We start from the raw sequence: 19,950 nt of genomic DNA, 5'->3' as shown, positions 1-19,950 counted from the left end.
TGCTGGACTAATATGTCTTAAGGATCACTCATATTTCCCAAATACTGTATATTTTGCAAATTGTGCCTGGGTATGTAAATGTACATGTAAATCTGTAACTTATTACAGACTCTGTTATAGAGTTCGTTGTCAGCTGTATAGTTCATAGCCCCTTTGGTCAGACACTAATGCCATATCCAACTGATGCGCCCTAAGCCATCACTAGCTATGCTGGGGATACTGCTTTGTTTCATTGTGTCATACCAATACTATTACTACTATTTGCTAAGCTCTACATAATAGAAAAATAATTTTTTTTTTTTTATTTTTTTTTTACAGGATAAAGTTTTACGCATGCTGTATGTTTGGGCTCTTTGCCGAGATCAAGATGAACTTAACCCTTATGCAGCTTGGAGGCTTTTAGATATTTCTTCCTCTGCTTCCGAACAGATCCTTTGATAACACACAAGCTGCTTTTCTGAACTGAAATACGTTTGCCCTGTTAAAGCAGTCTCAGAGATGAAGAAGCTCGGCGTTGAGTTGTATTCTGCAAAGAACTCTGAAATAATATACCTTTCTCTCCTTAAGTGAGAGTAAACTTTACTACCATATTGGTTAGATCCAACTGCCAGGAAATGCCTGACTTTAATCACCTTATTTAAGATTTGCTCAGAAAGAGTGAACTCCATGTTACCCTCAAAAATATTGACAATGTGATGTAGAATATAAAGCTATGTTTCCTGAAACTTCTAATTTTAAATTGTACTTTAAGAATAGTGCTTTTTTTGGAATGAGTAAGACGTTTGTTTACTTGTATATTGTAAAATAATTTCTCCTCTTCCACTAAATGAAAAAAATATTGGATGGCACAATATTTATCTTTTTGATATTTTTGAAGTTAAACGGGTTGTCATATCCGAGACCCCCACCCCCTTTTCAGAATGCAGCTCCTGGGTTGATCAACTGATCCTCCTGGTCCAGCTCCTGGCAAACAGATGAATTTACTGTTAAATAATGTAAATGCTTTAGGTTCAATAAATGTTACCTATAAGATGGTATTTGTGTAAGGCTGGGTCTTCACTCAGAAGATCGGTAACAGGACTTATTGATTTTGAGTGACAATCCACAAGATTTGAAACCACTCAGTGTAGCTTTTATACAGTTAAAGTCTATGAATATCTAAAGGTTTCATTGTACCCTATCCTATGGGTATACATAACTGAATATCCTGACATCCGTGCCATACATTCCTACATCTTCTTTAGTTTTCCTGTTCTTTTATTTTCTTCCCAACAAGAAATGTGTCTTGAGGTTTTGTATATATTTACATGATATTGTGCTATATGTTTGATATCATTTTCAATTTTTTTTTTCCTGGTTTGCTCTTGGGTTAAATAGTCTCTTATTGGATCTGGTCCCAGTATTCACAAATTAAAAGATGTTCAAGCAAGATGTTTAGCTGTGAATAAGCCATAATTACGTCCATTTGCTGAATGTGACTTTAGAACCATGAAATTGAAAGCTGTATTTTATAGTTTTTGATAGAAGTATCCTCCATCATCCTGAAACATAGTCAGGGTTTACTATAAGGAAGATCCCTATAGTGCACGGTAATTTTTATAAGCATCCAATAGCATAACCAGCAACTCGTTTTTAGCAATAACCATTGGCAAATTAATGGTAAAACTGGTGAAAACAGTTTCCATATGGATTCTCATGTTTGATGCTGCTGTTCTCTCTTAAATAGCCCATACCCATTACATCTAGGCCATTCACACTATCCAACTATTGTGTATGCAGGCCTCACAAGTATTTAATACCAATATGTGTGAGACACTTGGTGCCAAGCAGCAGTAAAAAGATTTAAAATATTCACCTATTTTATTTACAAAAAAACCCAAACTTTAAAGTGCATTTGTTCTTTCACAGCAGCTATAAACCTCCATATGTAGTCCACTGTCCGGTCATTCTATCAATTGCATCATATCTTTCACATAGGCTGAGGGTGACCATCAAATACACAAGCTCTTATTTTTAAATGTCCATATATTTCTGGAGTCAGTTCGGTAACAGAATTGTCTACCTCCAAAGGCAATATAAAGAAGTCTAAACATTCATCCACTGGCACAGAATGAAAACATACGAAGAGTAGATATTTCCATCAGTATATTCTTTAATATATGGGAGAAAAGTATCCTCAGCGCTCTTCATTATGAAGACCCAGAGTAATGGCATTGGCAACTGTGAGATTGTACTGTACCATATAATAAAGTTTAATCTCACTTAAACTAACTCCATTACTCTTTGACTACTAATAAACTAATATGGATAATTCAGCATATTGAAGTGATGTGCATACTTTTTCCTTGATGTTGTGGCATCCATCCTCTTTTAATATCAGATATTCAAATAAGGAAAGTCTGTTACTCATACCTTTTAATGTATTTATGCGCTATATAGCGTCACCGTGTCAACAATAAAAGTATAGACAATGAAGGGTTAATAAATTCCTTGTTAGCATTGCAGGCAATCCACCAATATAATGGTAATATCTGCCAACAAATATTCTAGCCACTGTTCACTGATAGATTTAAAGGAGCAGCCACTCAAAAGTGATCACAAGCTCACGTCCCACCTCATATAGTTGATGTTTAAGTTGGTCACATAATCGCACTGACTGGAGAGATCAATGTACTCCTGATACCCACAGCCAGCCAGAAACCTTGCTGTGTATGGTAATAAAATGTCTCATTGACTGTGGTTTACAAAATATCTTGTCATTTGGAACACGCATTTCATGGAATCAAAATTGATTAATCAAAAAATAAAATGTATGTTCGGAACCTATACTTTATTAAAATGCTTCTAAATTTAATCATTATCCAGTTGACATTGGTGCAGTGGATATATATTTAGTGTGTGTATCCACATAGCTTCCTTTTGTTGTTAAATCTTTTCACTGTCACCACCTCTTCTGGGTTGTGTTTGGCAAATACCCATGAAGGACAAACCTAATTCACGGCTTATTATGATAACGAATTTACTATTACCCTGCCATATATCACGCAAAAGTTTGCTGATGCAGACCTGAACTTTTTATTTTAGTCTTATGTCATTTTTGTTGCATTGGTATTAAATCAGGTAAATATCCATCCTCTATATCCTTGCTGACAATTGAGTGCATTGATTTGGTAACTGTTTTCTTATACATGGAGGAGGAAAGATCCGCACAGTGATTGTCTACTGCACATACAGTCCTATGAAAAAGTTTGGGCACCCCTATTAATCTTAATCATTTTTAGTTCTAAATATTTTGGTATTTGCAACAGCCATTTCAGTTTGATATATCTAATAACTGATGGACACAGTAATATTTCAGGATTGAAATGAGGTTTATTGTACTAACAGAAAATGCGCAATATGCATTAAACCAAAATTTGACCGGTGCAAAAGTATGGGCACCTCAACAGAAAAGTGACATTAATATTTAGTAGATCCTCCTTTTGCAAAGATAACAGCCTCTAGTCGCTTCCTGTAGCTTTTAATCAGTTCCTGGATCCTGGATAAAGGTATTTTGGACAAACAATTCAAGTTCAGTTAAGTTAGATGGTCGCCGAGCATGGACAGCCCGCTTCAAATCATCCCACAGATGTTCAATGATATTCAGGTCTGGGGACTGGGATGGCCATTCCAGAACATTGTAATTGTTCCTCTGCATGAATGCCTGAGGATTTGGAGCGGTGTTTTGGATCATTGTCTTGCTGAAATATCCATCCCCGGCGTAACTTCAACTTCGTCACTGATTCTTGAACATTATTCTCAAGAATCTGCTGATACTGAGTGGAATCCATGCGACCCTCAACTTTAACAAGATTCCCGATGCCGGCATTGGCCACACAGCCCCAAAGCATGATGGAACCTCCACCAAATTTTACAGTGGGTAGCATGTGTTTTTCTTGGAATGCTGTTTCTTTTTGGACGCCATGCATAACGCCTTTTTTTATAACCAAACAACTCAATTTTTGTTTCCAAAATGAAGCTGCCTTGTCCAAATGTGCTTTTTCATACCTCAGGCAACTCTATTTGTGGCGTACGTGCAGAAACGGCTTCTTTCTCATCACTCTCCCATACAGCTTCTATTTGTGCAAAGTGCGCTGTATAGTTGACCGATGCACAGTGACACCATCTGCAGCAAGATGATGCTGCAGCTCTTTGGAGGTGGTCTGTGGATTGTCCTTGACTGTTCTCACCATTCTTCTTCTCTGCCTTTCTGATATTTTTCTTGGCCTGCCACTTCTGGGCTTAACAAGAACTGTCCCTGTGGTCTTCCATTTCCTTACTATGTTCCTCACAGTGGAAACTGACAGGTTAAATCTCTGAGACAACGTTTTGTATCCTTCCCCTGAACAACTATGTTGAACAATCTTTGTTTTCAGATCCTTTGAGAGCGGGCTGTCCATGTTCGGCGACCATCAAACTTAACTGAACTTGAATTGTTTTGTAGAAATAAATGGTCCAAAATACCTTCATCCAGGATCCAGGAACTGATTAAAAGCTACAGGAAGCGACTAGAGGCTGTTATCTTTGCAAAAGGAGGATGTACTAAATATTAATGTCACTTTTCTGTTGAGGTGCCCATATTTTTGCACCGGTCAAATTTTGGTTTAATGCATATTGCGCATTTTCTGTTAGTACAATAAACCTCATTTCAATCCTGAAATATTACTGTGTCCATCAGTTATTAGATATATCAAACTGAAATGGCTGTTGCAAACACCAAAATATTTAGAACTAAAAATGATTAAGATTAATAGGGGTGCCCAAACTTTTTCATAGGACTGTATTTGTTTACCCAGGATAATGTGCTGCTGACAATGTTGCATCTCTTATACTGTAGATGCAGTTACAATAATTACCCTAAATGTATTCTTCTGTAAATATCATTCAAAATCTACCTAGACCCTTGAAAAGCAGCAATCCCGGAATGTGCTGGGAGACAGATGCAAATCTTGCCATGGTGGTGAACCTATGGCATGCATGCCAAGTGGACACTCAGAGCCCTTTCTGTGGACATGAGAGCCGTTGCCCCAGCCAAGCCCCTCAATCATTCACTAACGGGGAACCCAGGACAGCTGTCCCAGATTCCCCAGCAAGTGATCCAGCGCTTCTTTCAGTTGCATGTGCAAATGCACATACATCTGAACACTGTCAGTGTAGGACGAGCTACCCGTAAGTTTTTTTGTGGAGGAACCATTCTAGAGTTCTATACCATTTGGAGACCAATTTGTGATGGTTTTCTTGTAAGCAAATACTGGGTATTTGTCGTAAAATATGGTCAATCTCTTCTCTAGAGAATCTGAGTTGCAAGTCTTTTCCCAAGTAGTGATAAAGGTTGGTTTAGATGGTACGATAGAGTCTATAAACTGTTGAAGATGATGCGAGGTCTTTATCAGCATTTTGGTTTTGGAGTGTCAGAGTTTCTCAAATGGGCTTATCTGAAGATGGACTTGGAAGGCATTCTGGAAGAGAGTGATGCTTCAGGTGTTTTGTTTTGTTTTTTTGTGCAGAAAGGAGAGTTTCAGGATGTCATCAATTTTCAACAGAAAGTCCTCAGCAGAGATATCTCTCAAGGTCAATGTGTTCAGTTTTCTCCAAATGTTGTTGTAAGTGTCTACCTTCACAATCAACAGAGATGGGGTTAGGCCCACCTGATAGGAGTCAGCTTGGGGCCATGTCGGTCCAGAGATCAGTCGCCTTGCATAGAATGGGGCTTAATCTATCCAATCTACTAGTAGAATGCCTCGGCAACCACAGCCTAGCGTCAAGGGAGCAGGATGGCAAATCCTGCTTTAAAGTTATTTTGGTTGCCTGTTTCCTTTTTCTGCTCTTTATGCATGTTTTTTTTTTTCTTCAGCCTATTTATTGTATTGGTTGGTGGCCTTTTTTTATGCTTATTAAATGCAGAAGTAGCAACATGGAGGTGGAGTTGGTTAGGGGAGCAGCTAGATTCAGGGGGGTCAAGGAAGCCAATTCCAGCTAGAGATCTTCTAGTAAGAAGCAGCCAGGCCAATCTAGGAGTCTTCTGTCTCTAAATGAATCTTGTAAAAAATGCTTCAGAGGAATTTGAAGTAGGCAGTCGGCAAGTGGATATGTAGCATCGAAAACCTATAAAGGATTTTAGGGATGAGAGAGGTCTGTAGTAGAATTTTTGTTCTACCAAACTATGGCGGTATAAGAAGATAAATCACGTTTTATGGCTTTTAACAGGGGTATGAAATTACGCTGATATAAGTCTTCAATGCATGATGTAAGATGGATTCCAAATTATGACCAGTGAAAGGGAGTACAATGTCTAAGAAAGCTTTTAGAGATCTTGGATAAGGTGAAATTATGCACTTTTGATTTTGTGATATTAGTTTTATAACAGAATACTTCTCTAAAATGTAGGAGATCAGGAATAGGTGGTAGCTTGTAGAGTGGTATCACCAATAATCATCCCTCTAATATTGGGGTATTGTCTGACTGCTTGCAGGAGGGTTTTCAGGTCTAGAAAAAACAAGGTTGGGGAGAGTGGACAACCTCTCCTCGTCCCATTAGTGATATGGAAGCTTTTGGAGAGAAAGTGCCATTAATTCGTAATCTGGCATGCAGTTTTACATACAGAGATAAGACCGCATCAATGTACAGAGAGGAGAATCCAAATTTCTTCAAATTAACTCCCAATCTTCTGCCAGAAGTACCAAGGGATGCTTAGTGACTTGAGTAACGTGACTCAAAGGCAGTAGTTTAGCTGTATTGTCCCTTCCTTCTCTACCTAGGACAAATCCTGATTGCGCTTCATGAATCAAGGAAAGTATTAGCAGCTTCAGACGAAGGAATAAACTTTTTGCCCAAGTCTTCAGGCCAAGGATTAGCAGTGAAATTGGTCTTCCACAAGAATTGGGATCTTTGCCCTCTTTCAAAATCCAGGTGATGTGTGCTTCTTGGGCCTGTCTTGGTAGCGATTTTCCTTGTAATAAGGGGGGGAGCTGCGGAGTCAAAAGTGGTAGAAATTTTTATAATAGATCAGTGGGAATCTGTCTGGACCAGGACTATTCCCTACCGGAAAAATCAGAAGAGTATCAGTCAACTCCTTCCAGAAAAAAGGTTCCAGAAGTTTAGAGATGGAGGCAGGAGATATGTGAGTTAAAGATAGGGAATCAAGAAATTATTTGACCAGAAACTGAGTTCAATTGGACAATTGAGAGTAGAAGACAAATTTGACTGCAATATCAGAGGTTTATGTTCAGATGTCCCCAGCAGGGCACTTGATAGAAGGGATTAAAGACCACCCCTTGGCCTTGTGAATCAGTGAGGTGACCATCCTTGTCACATTGGCCTAAAGGACTTTGCAAAAGTGGAGGTGATGCTTGGCAGCTCTACCATTCAAGCGAACCTGTAACTTTTCTCTAAGACAGGTCAGTCCTTCCTGTCCTTTTTCCGCCAGTATTTTTTTTTGTGTGTGTGGATACATTCTAGTTCTTCTATGTGGGTGACCATCAGATCCAAGTCTTTTTGTCTTTCCTTTCCACACATGTTCACGTTGTGGGATGCCTACACCATTGTGGGCTAGTTACCCGGGGTGGAGTTGAGTGTAAAGTACTCTTTAAGATGTTTGTTAAGAAATTTGATTTTGTCCAAGTCTAGGAGGGATTCGTTCAATCTCCACTTCCACTGTCAAGTTGGTAATTGTTGCATCTCAATCGTCACTGAAACTGGAGTGTGATCAGATCCAGTTATGGCAACTATTTGAGAATGAATGGAAAATTACAGATCTTCAGAGATGAACACATAGTCCAGTGATATGAGCATCCTGTAAAAGAATAAAAGGATTAGTATCTAGAGGAAAGATGGTGGGCGCGCCAGACATCCAGATTCAGATCTTTGGAAAGTGCATATGAGCTTTCTAAGAGCTCGTTGGGAGAATAGAGTTGTGAAGGATGAGGAGTTCAAGAATTGATTATGGGTGAGATGCAAGTCTCTACCTAGAGTAAGATGACCTTTAGCAAAGAGTCTCATTCTGCCAAACATCTATGAGCCACGACATGTGATCTCTGTTAGGGGGCATTCACATAGATATGTGGTGCTGATTCTGCCATGATAACTTGCGGCAGAATCAGTGCTGATAAAAAGACTCCCATTGAGTTCAATGGGTTCCGTCTTCCACGAAGAACACATTGAACTCAATGGGAGTCTTTCCATCAGCACTGATTCTGCTGCTAGTTATCGTGGCAGAATCAGCGCCACTTTACTCCGTGTGAATTCCTCCTTAGGGGCGTGCAGGTTAGTAAAGGTGCACTTCACTGTTGCTATAGTCCACTTGAGGAAGAGGGCTCACCCTTCTGGATTAGGGTATTGGCACTGGAAGGGTATGGAGAGAATAGAGACACCTTTTGAGGCTGTCTAGATGGGTGTTGTGAAACCACTGAGAGAACTGCATAAAAGGTAGCTTAGGTATTTTGGGTCCCTTTAAAGTATGTTTCTCAAATGCCCTCCATGACAGCACTATAAGAGTCGTATCTCCACCCACTATTAGGTACAGGAAAAAAACAAACAAGAAGTTAAATAGCCCTTCCCTTTCCTCCCTTTTCAGTGTTTTTTCCTGTCCCAATTAATGGACGGAAACTTGAAAAAAAAATTGGCGTCATGAGCAGGGCGGGTGGACCAGAAGCATTCCTATTCATGGAATGGTGTACGCTGGTCTTTGGTGGCTAGTTAAACGCTTCCCAGACCAAGAGGCTCTCGTCTCAGGTAGGACCATCTGTGTCTGTGTTTTATGATGCCTGGAGATGAATCCACCAGAGGCGTGTATGAGCCTGGCATATCCCCAGACCCAGTGAGTAATCTGGTAACGGGGTTTTATATGGTATGTTTATGGGAGTTGTTATATCCCTTTACTGCCATGTATTTATTGGGAAAAGAAGTTAAAGATGTGTCTTCTAAAGCTAATAACTTGGCTGTATTTAAAAAAAATTACCATCTGTGAGGAGAAACTTTCTTCCACATCTCAAAAATCCCTGTGTTATTCCTGGGCTGAGAAAATAATTAAAGAGGAACAGCTGTCATTAATGAAGGAACTTAAAGGGATGGTTCGGCAGGAGATCCAGTCCTCCCTAACGGCCACCATCAACCTTCAGGATGTATATTATCACATCCCTATTCATCCTCTCTACCAAAAAAAAAAAAAATAAAAAAATGTTTTAAGGTTTGCAGTCCAGCATGGGGAAACATCTCATTTTCAGTTTCGGGTCCTCCCCTTTGGAATATCAGGGGCCCAAGACTATTTACATAGGTGATAGTGGAAGTAGTAGCTTTCCTAAGGAAACAAAATTTGATATCGGTCCCCTATCTAGGCGACCTCTTGGTAGTAGCTCAGTCTTTATCTCTTCTTTAACGTCAGGTTCAAATAGTGTGTCAGACTTTACAAAAAATGTGATTGGTCATAAATTGGAAGAGATCCAATATAGTTCCCAAGTATTGCAAAGTTTTTCTGGATATCCTGCTCGATTCCCATCTACAGATGTAGTTTCTCCTCCCAGACAAGATGACAAGATAGAGGCTCTAAAGTCCAAGGGCACTGTCTTTCAAAGGAAGACAAGGGTATCTATAAATTGTTAGGATCACATCCTCCATCTTGTATTTTGTCAGCCATCTTGTCCCTATCAAAGATAAGTAGTTTTGTCTCAAAAAGGAATTGGTTAGACTAATTAACATGGAGACGCTATGGGCTGTGTACTATTGAGATTTTAAACAAAAGATCAAAGAGAAACCCTTCTTTAGGTGATAAGGAAATAGAATGGTAACACTAATTGTCTCCAAGGAGGATGTGAACACAGGATGTCTATTGAAATGTTAGCCCCCAGACTGGCACAGAGTCTTGAGATATACATCTAGAATGACTGTGAGGTATATTGCATTAGGCCTTAACCAATCATGTCAGGCCAACTATGTCCCAATCTGCCTTTGTCTGTATAAAACTACCTCCTTTGTAACAATAAAACAGAACTCACTTGATACACTACCAGCTGTGTGTGTGACTTCTCCAGGCCTGATAATGGGTGTGACTTCTCCAGGCCTGATATTTGATTTGGAACTCAGCAACATACTCTATTATGAGGACCCCTTGATGTCCCTAACAAAATCTATAAGAGAGGCAATGTCTATACTAAGGTCAATGACCTCTTGTATCCAGGCAGTACCCTGGACTCAGGCTCATACAAGATCTCTACAGTCCCTGATATTGGGACAAGAGTCAGCTGTCTCACAGTTTAAAAGCCTCCCTTCAATGATGGAAGAACAGCTCAAATTTACAGCAAGGAATTCCTTGGAATCCATCTCCAGTGATTCTGATCACAACGGATACAAGTAGATTGGGTTGGGGAGAGAGACCTTTCTCAGAGGTCATTCCAGGGAGTATGGCTGCGGCTCTCCACAGCCATTCCTTGAACTTTCTGGAGCTAAAAGCCGTTTGGGAAGCCATGAAAGCGGCCAGACCATTGTTAACAAACTCGTATGTCAGAATATTGTGAGACAATATGAAGACAGTAGCATTTCTTTGCCACCAGGGAGGGACTCATTGGCGGAACCTGCAGGCTCGCTCAACTCAGATTTTCGCCTGGGCAGAAACATACCTTAAGTTCATTTCTGCTCTCCATCTGAAATGTTCTTTAATCTGTGAAGTGGATTTTCTGAGCAGGAAACATCTAAATCCATGGGATTGGAGTCTAAAGATAAAAATCTTCCAGCAGGTTTGCTAGGTCCGGGAAACTTCGGAGGTGGACTTTTTCTCCGATTGTCAAAATGCAAAGGTTCCTCTGTTCTCACTCAACCTGAGAGAACCTTGTCTAGGGGTAGATGCCCTTTCCCACAACTGGGAGTTCACCCTGGCATATGCTTTTCCCCCACTTCCATTACTTCCAAGAGTCCTGCAAAAGATCATCAAGGAGAATCTGAAGATCATTTTGATAGCCCTAGTATGGCCCAAGAGAGCGCGGTTTGGCCTATTAAACAGTCTCAGGATAGCTGACCCTCTGGTTATTCAGTTGGTTCCAGGCCTTCTACATTAGTGTCCAATATTACATCTGGACCCTCAAAAATCCCTATTAGCAGCCTGGCTTCTGAAATCTCCATCTTGAAGTCAAGAGGACTGTCTGAATCAGTTATTCAAACCTTCCAGGCAGGAAGGAAAAGATTTATCCATACAATTTACAGTAAGGTGTAGAAGAAATTCCTTTCCTGGTGTGACGGTAGTGTTCCTGATATTAAGTGCCCAAATATAGCAAACATTTTAGATTTCTTGCAGGTGGGGCTAGATAAGGGTCTAAAACCTACCCTGTTTCCCCGAAAATAAGACACACCCCCCCCTTCACTTCCTGGATCACCTACAACCAGCAGTCATGCCAGCGCTCTGCTAAGGAAGTGCCGACATGACTGCCGATTGTCCCCAGCTGCTGCATAAGACATCCCCCAAAAACAAGACAGGCAGCGCTGCACCTCGAGGTGAGGCGTCCGCCTCAGGCGGTACACGGGAGGGGGGCCGCAGCCTGGGAAATTTTTTTATTTATTTTTTACTTTTTTTCTTTGACGTCTACGTATCAGCGTAGGCGGGAGCAGCAGAGAGATCGATAAGTATAATAAAAAAAAATTTGTTTTATAATATGCCGCTACCTGCTGGAGTATCTCCAGCAGGTAGCAGTCTATTTACTAACCTCCCCCGACCTGCTCACTGCCACCCCCACTTCCCCTTGTACTATAGGCTGCGGAGGCTGGCAGTGAATAGGCCCGGGCCAGGCAGCGATCCCACTGCCGCTATTATTATCCTCGGGGTTCTTTTCAAACCCTCGAGTATAATAATCGGAGCCCTAGGGGAGGTGAGGGAACATAATAAAAAATGTTACTTACCTCTCCGGGATCCGATGTTAATCCTAGCAGGCTTCAGGCCTATATGGTAATGTGTGAGACATCACGTGGTCTGGGATATTACCATATAGGCCCAAAGCCTGCTAGGATTAAAGAGGACCTTTCATGAGCTTGGGGCACAGGCAGTTTTATATACCGCTGGAAAGGCGACAGTGCGCTGAATTCAGCGCACTGTTGGCTTTCACGGTCTGTGCCTCGGGTGAAGCGTTAGTGGTCCCGGTACCGTAGCTCTTCACAGTCAGAAGGGTGTTCCTGACAGTCTGTCAGGAACGTCCTTCTTCCCAGCAGCGCCTATAGTACTGTACAGTGTGAGCGCTATAGGCACTGCTGGGAAGAAGGACGTTCCTGACAGACGGTCAGGAACGCCCTTCTGACAATGAAGAGCTACGGTACCAGCACCGATAGTCTGTTGTGCCACTGTATAGGCTGCTGTGGGATACATATATATATTGTGATGTACGGGGGGATTCAGAAGCTCTGGTTTCTTTCCCAAAAGCAGTCTTTATTGGAGCAGACAAGCTTAAAAGTACAAGTAGTGCTGCTCAGCAGCTCAGCATGTCAAAACAAACAAATGAAAATAAAGACCTACGCCTTTCCGATGGCTTACTAAACGAGTTATTCCCTCACTAACCAGGGGGTCAGCCTACTGCTGACCTCCTAACAAACAGGGTTCACAAGTAAACAAGGGGTACACATACCTGGCCCTTTAACAGCGTCCTTTTTTGGCAGAGCTTTCCCAGACTGGTTGAGTGTGTGTTTCAGTCTCTCTCCTCTCTCTCACTAACCAGCACACCTGTGCTACTTACAAAGCCCTTCTGGTCTGTTTCCAAGCCTGGAATGGATTGCCCTGCAGTACTGGCCCGAACTTTACTCCAGTCCGGGACCTACAAGCTAAACGCCTGTGCATACTGCAACAGTCTTGGGGAAAAATAGCAGTTCTCCCACACTATACCCCTCTCCACTTCACAATATATATATATATATATATATATATATATATATATATATATATATGTAGGGGTTGGGTGCGTGGAGAAGTGAGGAGTCAAGGATGTCTATGTTTCAAACTTTACAACAGAGTCAAGTCACAGATGAAAGAAGTGGTCATGGCGGTCCAAAGGGAATAGACGGGAAATGTGAGGAGATGTCTCCTGTGAGTATTACTGCATTGTATTTATTGTAATGTCACACACACACACACACCCGCTCTCTGAGGTGGACGATCAAAAGATGAACAACCCCCCCCCCCCTTCCCGGACTCTGGGGGGAGGGGCAGGCGCCTTTTGATCGTCCGCCTCAGGCAGCAGAGAGGCTAGGTTAACCACTGAAGACAGGTCATATATTTCGGAAGAGAATTTAATATAAGACACTGTCTTATTTTCGGGGAAACAGGGTAGTACTCTGAAGGTACAAGTATCAGCCCATAGCAGATATTTGGATTCTGACCTAGTTAACCATTGAAGAAGGCTTTGTTTCCACAGTGGGATTTCAACATAGTCCTTAAGGGCCTAACACTTCATCCCTTTGAACCTATCAGGCTAATATCAGGGAATTGTCCTGGAAAGCAGTTTTTTTGGTTGCCATAACATCTGCCAGAAGGGTTAATGAAATTCAAGCTCTCTCTATCAGAAAACCCTTCCGAAAAATTTTGGACAACTGAATAGTGTTCCATCCGGACCCTACTTTTTTTTTCCAAAAGTAGTTTCTGATTTTCATATGTCTCAGGAGATCATTCTTCCATCCTTATGTCAACATCCATCTGACAGGAGGGAAGAATCATTTCATAGGCTAAATTTTTGTAGAACTATCCTTTCTTATCTGAAAGCCTCTTCAGTCTGGAGAAAGGATGAGAATCTTTTTATTCAATATTGTAGCCCTATCAAAGGGGAAAAATGATCAAGGGAGTCCCTTAGTAGTTGGATTAAGAATGTGATTTGTAGGGCATGCCTGTATCAAGGTTTATCTTCCCTGAGACACCATAAAGCACATTCTTCCATGTCTAGTTTTTGGGCTGAAAGGGAAGATGCCTCTTGAGACCAAATTTGTAGAACAGCTACTTGGTCTTCGGTCCATACTTTTACCAAACATTATAGATTGGACCTTTCTCACATGTTGGACCTCTCCTTTGGTAGGAAGGTCTTGCAGGCGATAGTGCCCCCCTCAGAGTAGTTATTTAGTATTCCTCCTATGGTGCTGTCATAGAGGGCATTTGAGAAAATAGAATTTTTACCTAAAGGTAATTCGGTTTCTGGTGAGCCCTCCATGACAGCACCCTGATTTCCCTCCCATTGACTAGACTATATTTGGTTTAGGTTATGGTAATAATGGTCTGGAATACACTGAAGAGGGAGGAATGGGATGGCCTATTTAACCTCTTGTTTGCTTTTTCCTGTTCCTAACAGTGAGAGGAGATACAACTCCTATGGTACTGTCATGGAGGGCTTACCAGAAACCAAATTACCAGTAGGTACTAATTCTATTTTTTTGTATGCAGGCAACACCAGTTTTCAGTTTGCAAAGTAGAAGTAGTACATCGTGTCTTGTGTTGTGCGAATTGAAGTCCTTGACATTAAAGGGATCCTATCACTGGTATGCAAATGAGTTCTTTTGTAGCACTGGGGCGGGCCCCAGCGCTCAGGCAGCACTAGGGGCGTCCCCAGAACTCTGTCCAGTGATGTCTCCATCTTTACAAGCAACTGCGTCTTTTTCCGGCTGGGGTCACACTCCGCTCTTGCGTGCATGCACAGTACGTTCCTGTAGTTCCTGTAGTTCTACAGTGAAGTACAGGAGCGTACTGCGCATACGTGCAAGAGCGGAGTGTGACCCCAGCCAGAAGAAGACACGGTTGCTGTTGAAGATGGAGGTGTCGCTGAAGAGAGTTCTCTGGCAGCATTGGAGACGCCCCCAGTGCTGTCTGGGCGTTGGGGCCTGACCCCAGTGCTGTGAAAGAACTAATTTACATACTGGTAAAAACCGGTATTTCTACTGAACGGTGGGCCGGAGGCGACTGATGAAGGTAGGAGACGAATAGCCTTTCTTAAAGCTATTCCAACATGTCAACTAGAAAAAAAAAGTGTTTAAATGATAGGATCCCTTTAAACAAGGTGAAAATTAGTTTGGCCATGAGTTTTTTTGTTTCCTCAGGAGAGTTGTGACTATGCTAGTCCCAAGGGTGGGGAGAAGTGTAAGAGCAAGAATATAGATGCAGAATAGCAGAGAAAAAGAATAGGAGAATGAGAAAGGAGAGTGCAAGAGGCTCAAGTGGAGTATGAAGAAAGTCTTGGTGGGTTAGATTTGTATGTCTGCCGACTAAAGAAAGGAACTGCTCCGCTGCAAACTTCAACTCTAGCAGTGAAGCAAAGCAGTAAGTGGGAGTGAAGTGAGTCCTGATCAGGAGAATCCAACAGCATTCCTAGTCAAATTGAGAAGGCTGATAGGTTCAACCAAGCAGTCGAGAAAGTGTAAGCACAATTCAAACTACCAACATGGATGAACAATTGTGAGTCTAGAGAGACCATTATGAGTTTGAGGCGCACATTAACCTGAAAGGGAAGGAAAAGGATTATAATTGGCCATTTTTTAAAACTTTTTTTTTACTTCTTGTGTTTTGCATTAAAAATGTGTAGGTTGGTTTTAATTAAAAGCCTTTGCCTGGTTGGCTTTGGCAGCATACAGGGTTTCCAATTCTTAGCAAATTGTAGAATTTGTAACAACAGCAAATTACTCCTACTGGTCTCTATCCCCCCCCCCCCTCAACTATTTATCAATCTGCTAATATAATTAATATTAATTACAGACTTTCCTTTCCTGAAAAATCTCATTCACTTTGCTGGTACTGTAAAATGCAGTGGGTTTTTTCAGCTGTGTTTCTGCAGCAGCTGCATTTGTGCAATGTGAAGAGTTCATCTAAAAGCTCTACCAAGAGAGGAGAAAGAAGTGCGGATAACAGAACTGTCAGACAGCCTATCTGGTGGATTTGCTAGTGAATGGCATTCTGAAGACTATTATTGTAGTATATCCAAACTGCTTAAGCCTGTTGGTATCAACATTTTAATAAGTAGCAATTGCAAAAGTGATTTCAGTCCAAAAAGTCTGCTGTTAAATAGAAATTTTAATCTAAAGCTGCCTTAAAAAATAAAATGGCACCAAAATAAATAAAAAAAAAATTAAATATTTTCTTTTTCTGAATTTAGATTCCCTTTTAAAAAATTAATGGGAGTACAGATGGCATCTTTAAAAAGGGAACCTAGAATAGCAGACAAGTTGTCAGACCTGCAAGCAGCATGCTATAGTGCAAAAGGAGCAGATCACATTGATACACAGACGGACAGTAAAAGAACGCACCCGATGTCCATTTAAATCAATGCAAAATGTCACGGACACAGCTAGTCCGATGCTAATGTCTGCACAAGATTTGCACGGACATTAGCAGCAGACACTAGCCGTCGGACACCTACAGTAGTGTGAACGCCCCCTTGAATAGAACCTGCCCCCGCTCTGAAAAGAAGTACCAGCAGCAAAATGATGACTGTGCGTTGAGCCTACATGTGTGAGGAAGAATCCCCACCAAGATGGCACCAATACATCCGCACCAACATGACTGACCTGCACAGAACAACAATCAACAAAAACCTCTTTAAAATAAGTAAAAAAAGAAACTCTTGGATGGAACATATTAATAAGTAATAAAGGTTCTAGCCCCACCTTCAATGACACCATAAAAAATAAAAATTACCATAATGAAGAGGAAAAACTATTTTATGTATCCAATATGTAAAATTTGCCAGCTACATCCGAGAGGTAATCCAAAAAATTCCACGATAGTAATAAAATATAACTTTTATTTTGTCTTCATCTTAAAAAGGTTACCAAGTAACCATAAAGGGGTACATCATTAACACAAGGCACAAGGCAACGAGTTTCGGGAATCACTGTTCCCTTTGTCTTAGCTTTGTCTCAGCTAAGACAAAGGGAACAGTGATTCCCGAAACGCGTTGCCTTGTGCCTTGTGTTAATGATGTACCCCTTTATGGTTACTTGGTAACCTTTTTAAGATGAAGACAAAATAAAAGTTATATTTTATTACTATCGTGGAATTTTTTGGATTACCTCTCGGATGTAGCTGGCAAATTTTACATATTGGATACATCTCGTGGACGGCGGGTTTTGAAGTCACCTGCAAGCCGGGCTCCCTTGAGGCTCCTTATATACGTGGATACGGTGAGCTGGAATTTTTCTTCTTTCTTGGATAAAAACTATTTTAGGTTGAGGCCCCATATTGCAGAAATGCAGCTATTTTTCTTGCAGATTTTGTTGTGGTTTTTTGAGCCAAAGCCAAAAATGGCTACAGAGGGAATGAAGAATATATAGGAAGCTCTACTACCTTCTATTCAATCTATTCCAGGCTTTGGCTCAAAAAAAATGCAACAAACGAAGCTGCTTCAGGTTTACCGTCAGTGTCACAAAATAGTGAAAAAACCGTTTCGGTGACATCTGTTTTTGCAATGGTCCGTTACATGGCCGTTTGTTTAACTGACCGCTTTTCATACCTATCAAAAAAACTGACATGCTCTATCTTTGTCAAAACGGACATGGATAGAGCCATGTGAATAGACATATCCACATACATGAATTCTATAGTGGCCATTATTCATTGGCATGTGAATATGCCCTGTCTGTTGTTGTTAATGGATATATACAGCTATTTTTCATGGACTTTGAGAAACAGCATGGCAGTGTGGATAAGGTCTTAGGGTTTGAGAACCAGTCATTCAAAAGTTAGGCAATGAAACCTTTGGCTGAGTTCACATGAAGCTGTAAGGTGCCGCATGACCAGTTATTGTGTGACAAGGTGTGCTTTTTTGCTTTTATGCTTTGTGCCTATAAATATGTAATATGAGTAACATATCTGTAAAAAATTGAAAATATAATATTTCATTCCTGTTTTGTATTCACTCCTGCACTAAATAGGACTGGAGTACTGTCCTAACTCCTTGATAAAGTCTTTGAAGGGTAAGGTTTCCAAGGAGGTATTCCATTGTGTGGCATCTTTAGTGCTCTGCAGAAGTACCTTGATGCACAAAAAAATCTTACTAAATATTTGCAAAACTTTTAAAAGCCAAATATTTGTAAAATTTTTAAAGCACAATGATACATGTATGCATAATATGTAATAGGTTAAAATAAATAGTGAGTTCTACAGGGGGTAAATAATATGTCACTTTCTGAGGATGCCTGAAAGAGGAAAAAGAGGGAAAAGGGAATCTAGCAGAATGAGAAGAATATACAATGTCGTTTTAAACCATTTAGGAAACATGACATATTAATGTATTAAATAATACTTCCTGTCACTGCAAACCCCTTCCTCAAATTTCAAGCACGCAAAAAACCCACTGTCCTTACAACACAGGGTCTGGTGAAATTCCCTAACGAACATCTTCTAACAGTCTTCAAGTAGTTCAATTCTCAACATTCCTCTCCTTGTAACATATATAAATAGGAGGATACTCATACCGGTATCATCGGACAATGAAATATCTTATATTGCTGGTGACCTTGTGCCTGCTGCCTGTCTCAGGTAATACGTTTACTATTCTAAAACTATTGCACTATTTTTAAGTAACTTTGTAAATCTTTTTTATCTTTAGCTAAACTATGAAGTATGTGTTACATGTGTTCTTCTCAGTGTCCAAAGCTACATTGTTAATTCTGCAGGCGTGCTATCCTCGGGGAATACACGGTGGGAGCTCAGATGATAGAAACAGCGTATGATGACACGACTAGACTAAGGCAACATTACTGGCTCAACTAATACAATACTTGGCGTGGTACAGGGGGAGATTTTAGATGTTTGACTTCATCCAAACATGAAATGATTGTATATCCTATAGATATGCCATCCCTTTATAAAATGTGAATAACCCTTTAAAGCATGCTGTACAATTATGGCCCAGCAGGCATGTTACCTATTAGATGCTGTCGATACTGACAATGTCTCACAATGGTTGGCCTCTTCTTGGGTCCTCTTACAATTCAATTGCATGCACTTATCTCATACTACGACAATGAAAGGACTCATAACATATTTAACCCTTTTCCCTTTCTCAATCTGTATTATTACAGAAGGCTACAACTGTCTCTTCCCTTACAAATAGGCAAGTAATGTCTGGAAATTCTGGACCATATACTACCCTCATTTCCCGACCTGGATGTGATCCAAATATTGGCACTCCTTGCTCCATAGTAATATAAGATATTAGGAGTCCCTGCTTGTTTATGAAGGCTTCACTGTCATGTACTCAATATAGTGTGGGACAGTACAGCCAAGGCTGCTAACATTATAGAACACTATGATGCAAGGAGTTCCAGTCTCTGGACCATATTCAGTGCAAAAAATCTGGACCATATGCAGTCAGGATTTTCAGGAACACATTTGCCTGGGACTAAGGGGACTAAGGGAATTCAGCAAATAAAAGTTTATTTTTTGCATAACCAATAGTTTTACACATTGGTGCAGCTAAGGCTGCTGGGCCCTGCTATGGGAGTTGAGATTTGGACCCCACCTCCCTCTTGATTGCTAACTCTGTCTTTAAGGCTAGGGCTACCAGCGTCTTTAACTGTGACACCTATTGTGTGATCAGAGATCGCCATGTTGCCCTGTGACTCCTTCACTAACAGTAAAGTAAATAATGTGAATGGAGCTGCATTAAAATTAAAAACATGCCGTGCACAATCTTTTTGCGCCAAAGTTGCTGTGTAGCCCTAGCTTAACTTTCAACTCAATCGCTGGGTGACCTATTAAGGAACAAAAGTAATAGTGTCCCTCTTGTGCTCTCCACATAGGTTATAGTCTAAAATAGTCACAGCCCCACAGTAATAGTGCCCCCCATGTAGGCAATAGTGACCTATTAGTGACCCCTAGAGGTAATTGTGCTCTCCCACATAAGTAATAGTTACCAATACTACCCCTCCTACAAAGACAATAGTGCTCTATTGGTCTCGGCTCTATAGGTA

The 19,950-nt window shown here is 40.8% G+C and overlaps 1 protein-coding gene across 1 annotated transcript in view; it reads left to right on the top strand.

Moving 5' to 3' along the window:
- Nucleotides 1-2,854, top strand: part of TIMM44 (translocase of inner mitochondrial membrane 44) — a 29,335-nt gene extending 26,481 nt beyond the window's left edge. Inside the window, exon 13 of the mRNA XM_075281472.1 lies at nt 319-2,854. Within this exon, the coding sequence (XP_075137573.1) occupies nt 319-438 (120 nt within the window). The 3' untranslated portion in view covers nt 439-2,854. The remainder of the gene's footprint in view (nt 1-318) is intronic.
- The last annotated feature ends 17,096 nt before the right edge of the window (nt 2,855-19,950 follow it).

Source organism: Leptodactylus fuscus, chromosome 1, assembly GCF_031893055.1.
Source record: "Leptodactylus fuscus isolate aLepFus1 chromosome 1, aLepFus1.hap2, whole genome shotgun sequence".
Lineage (NCBI taxonomy): Eukaryota > Metazoa > Chordata > Amphibia > Anura > Leptodactylidae > Leptodactylus > Leptodactylus fuscus.
The sequence above is the reverse complement of the archived record's forward strand: the minus strand, read 5'-3'. Positions and strand labels throughout refer to the sequence as shown.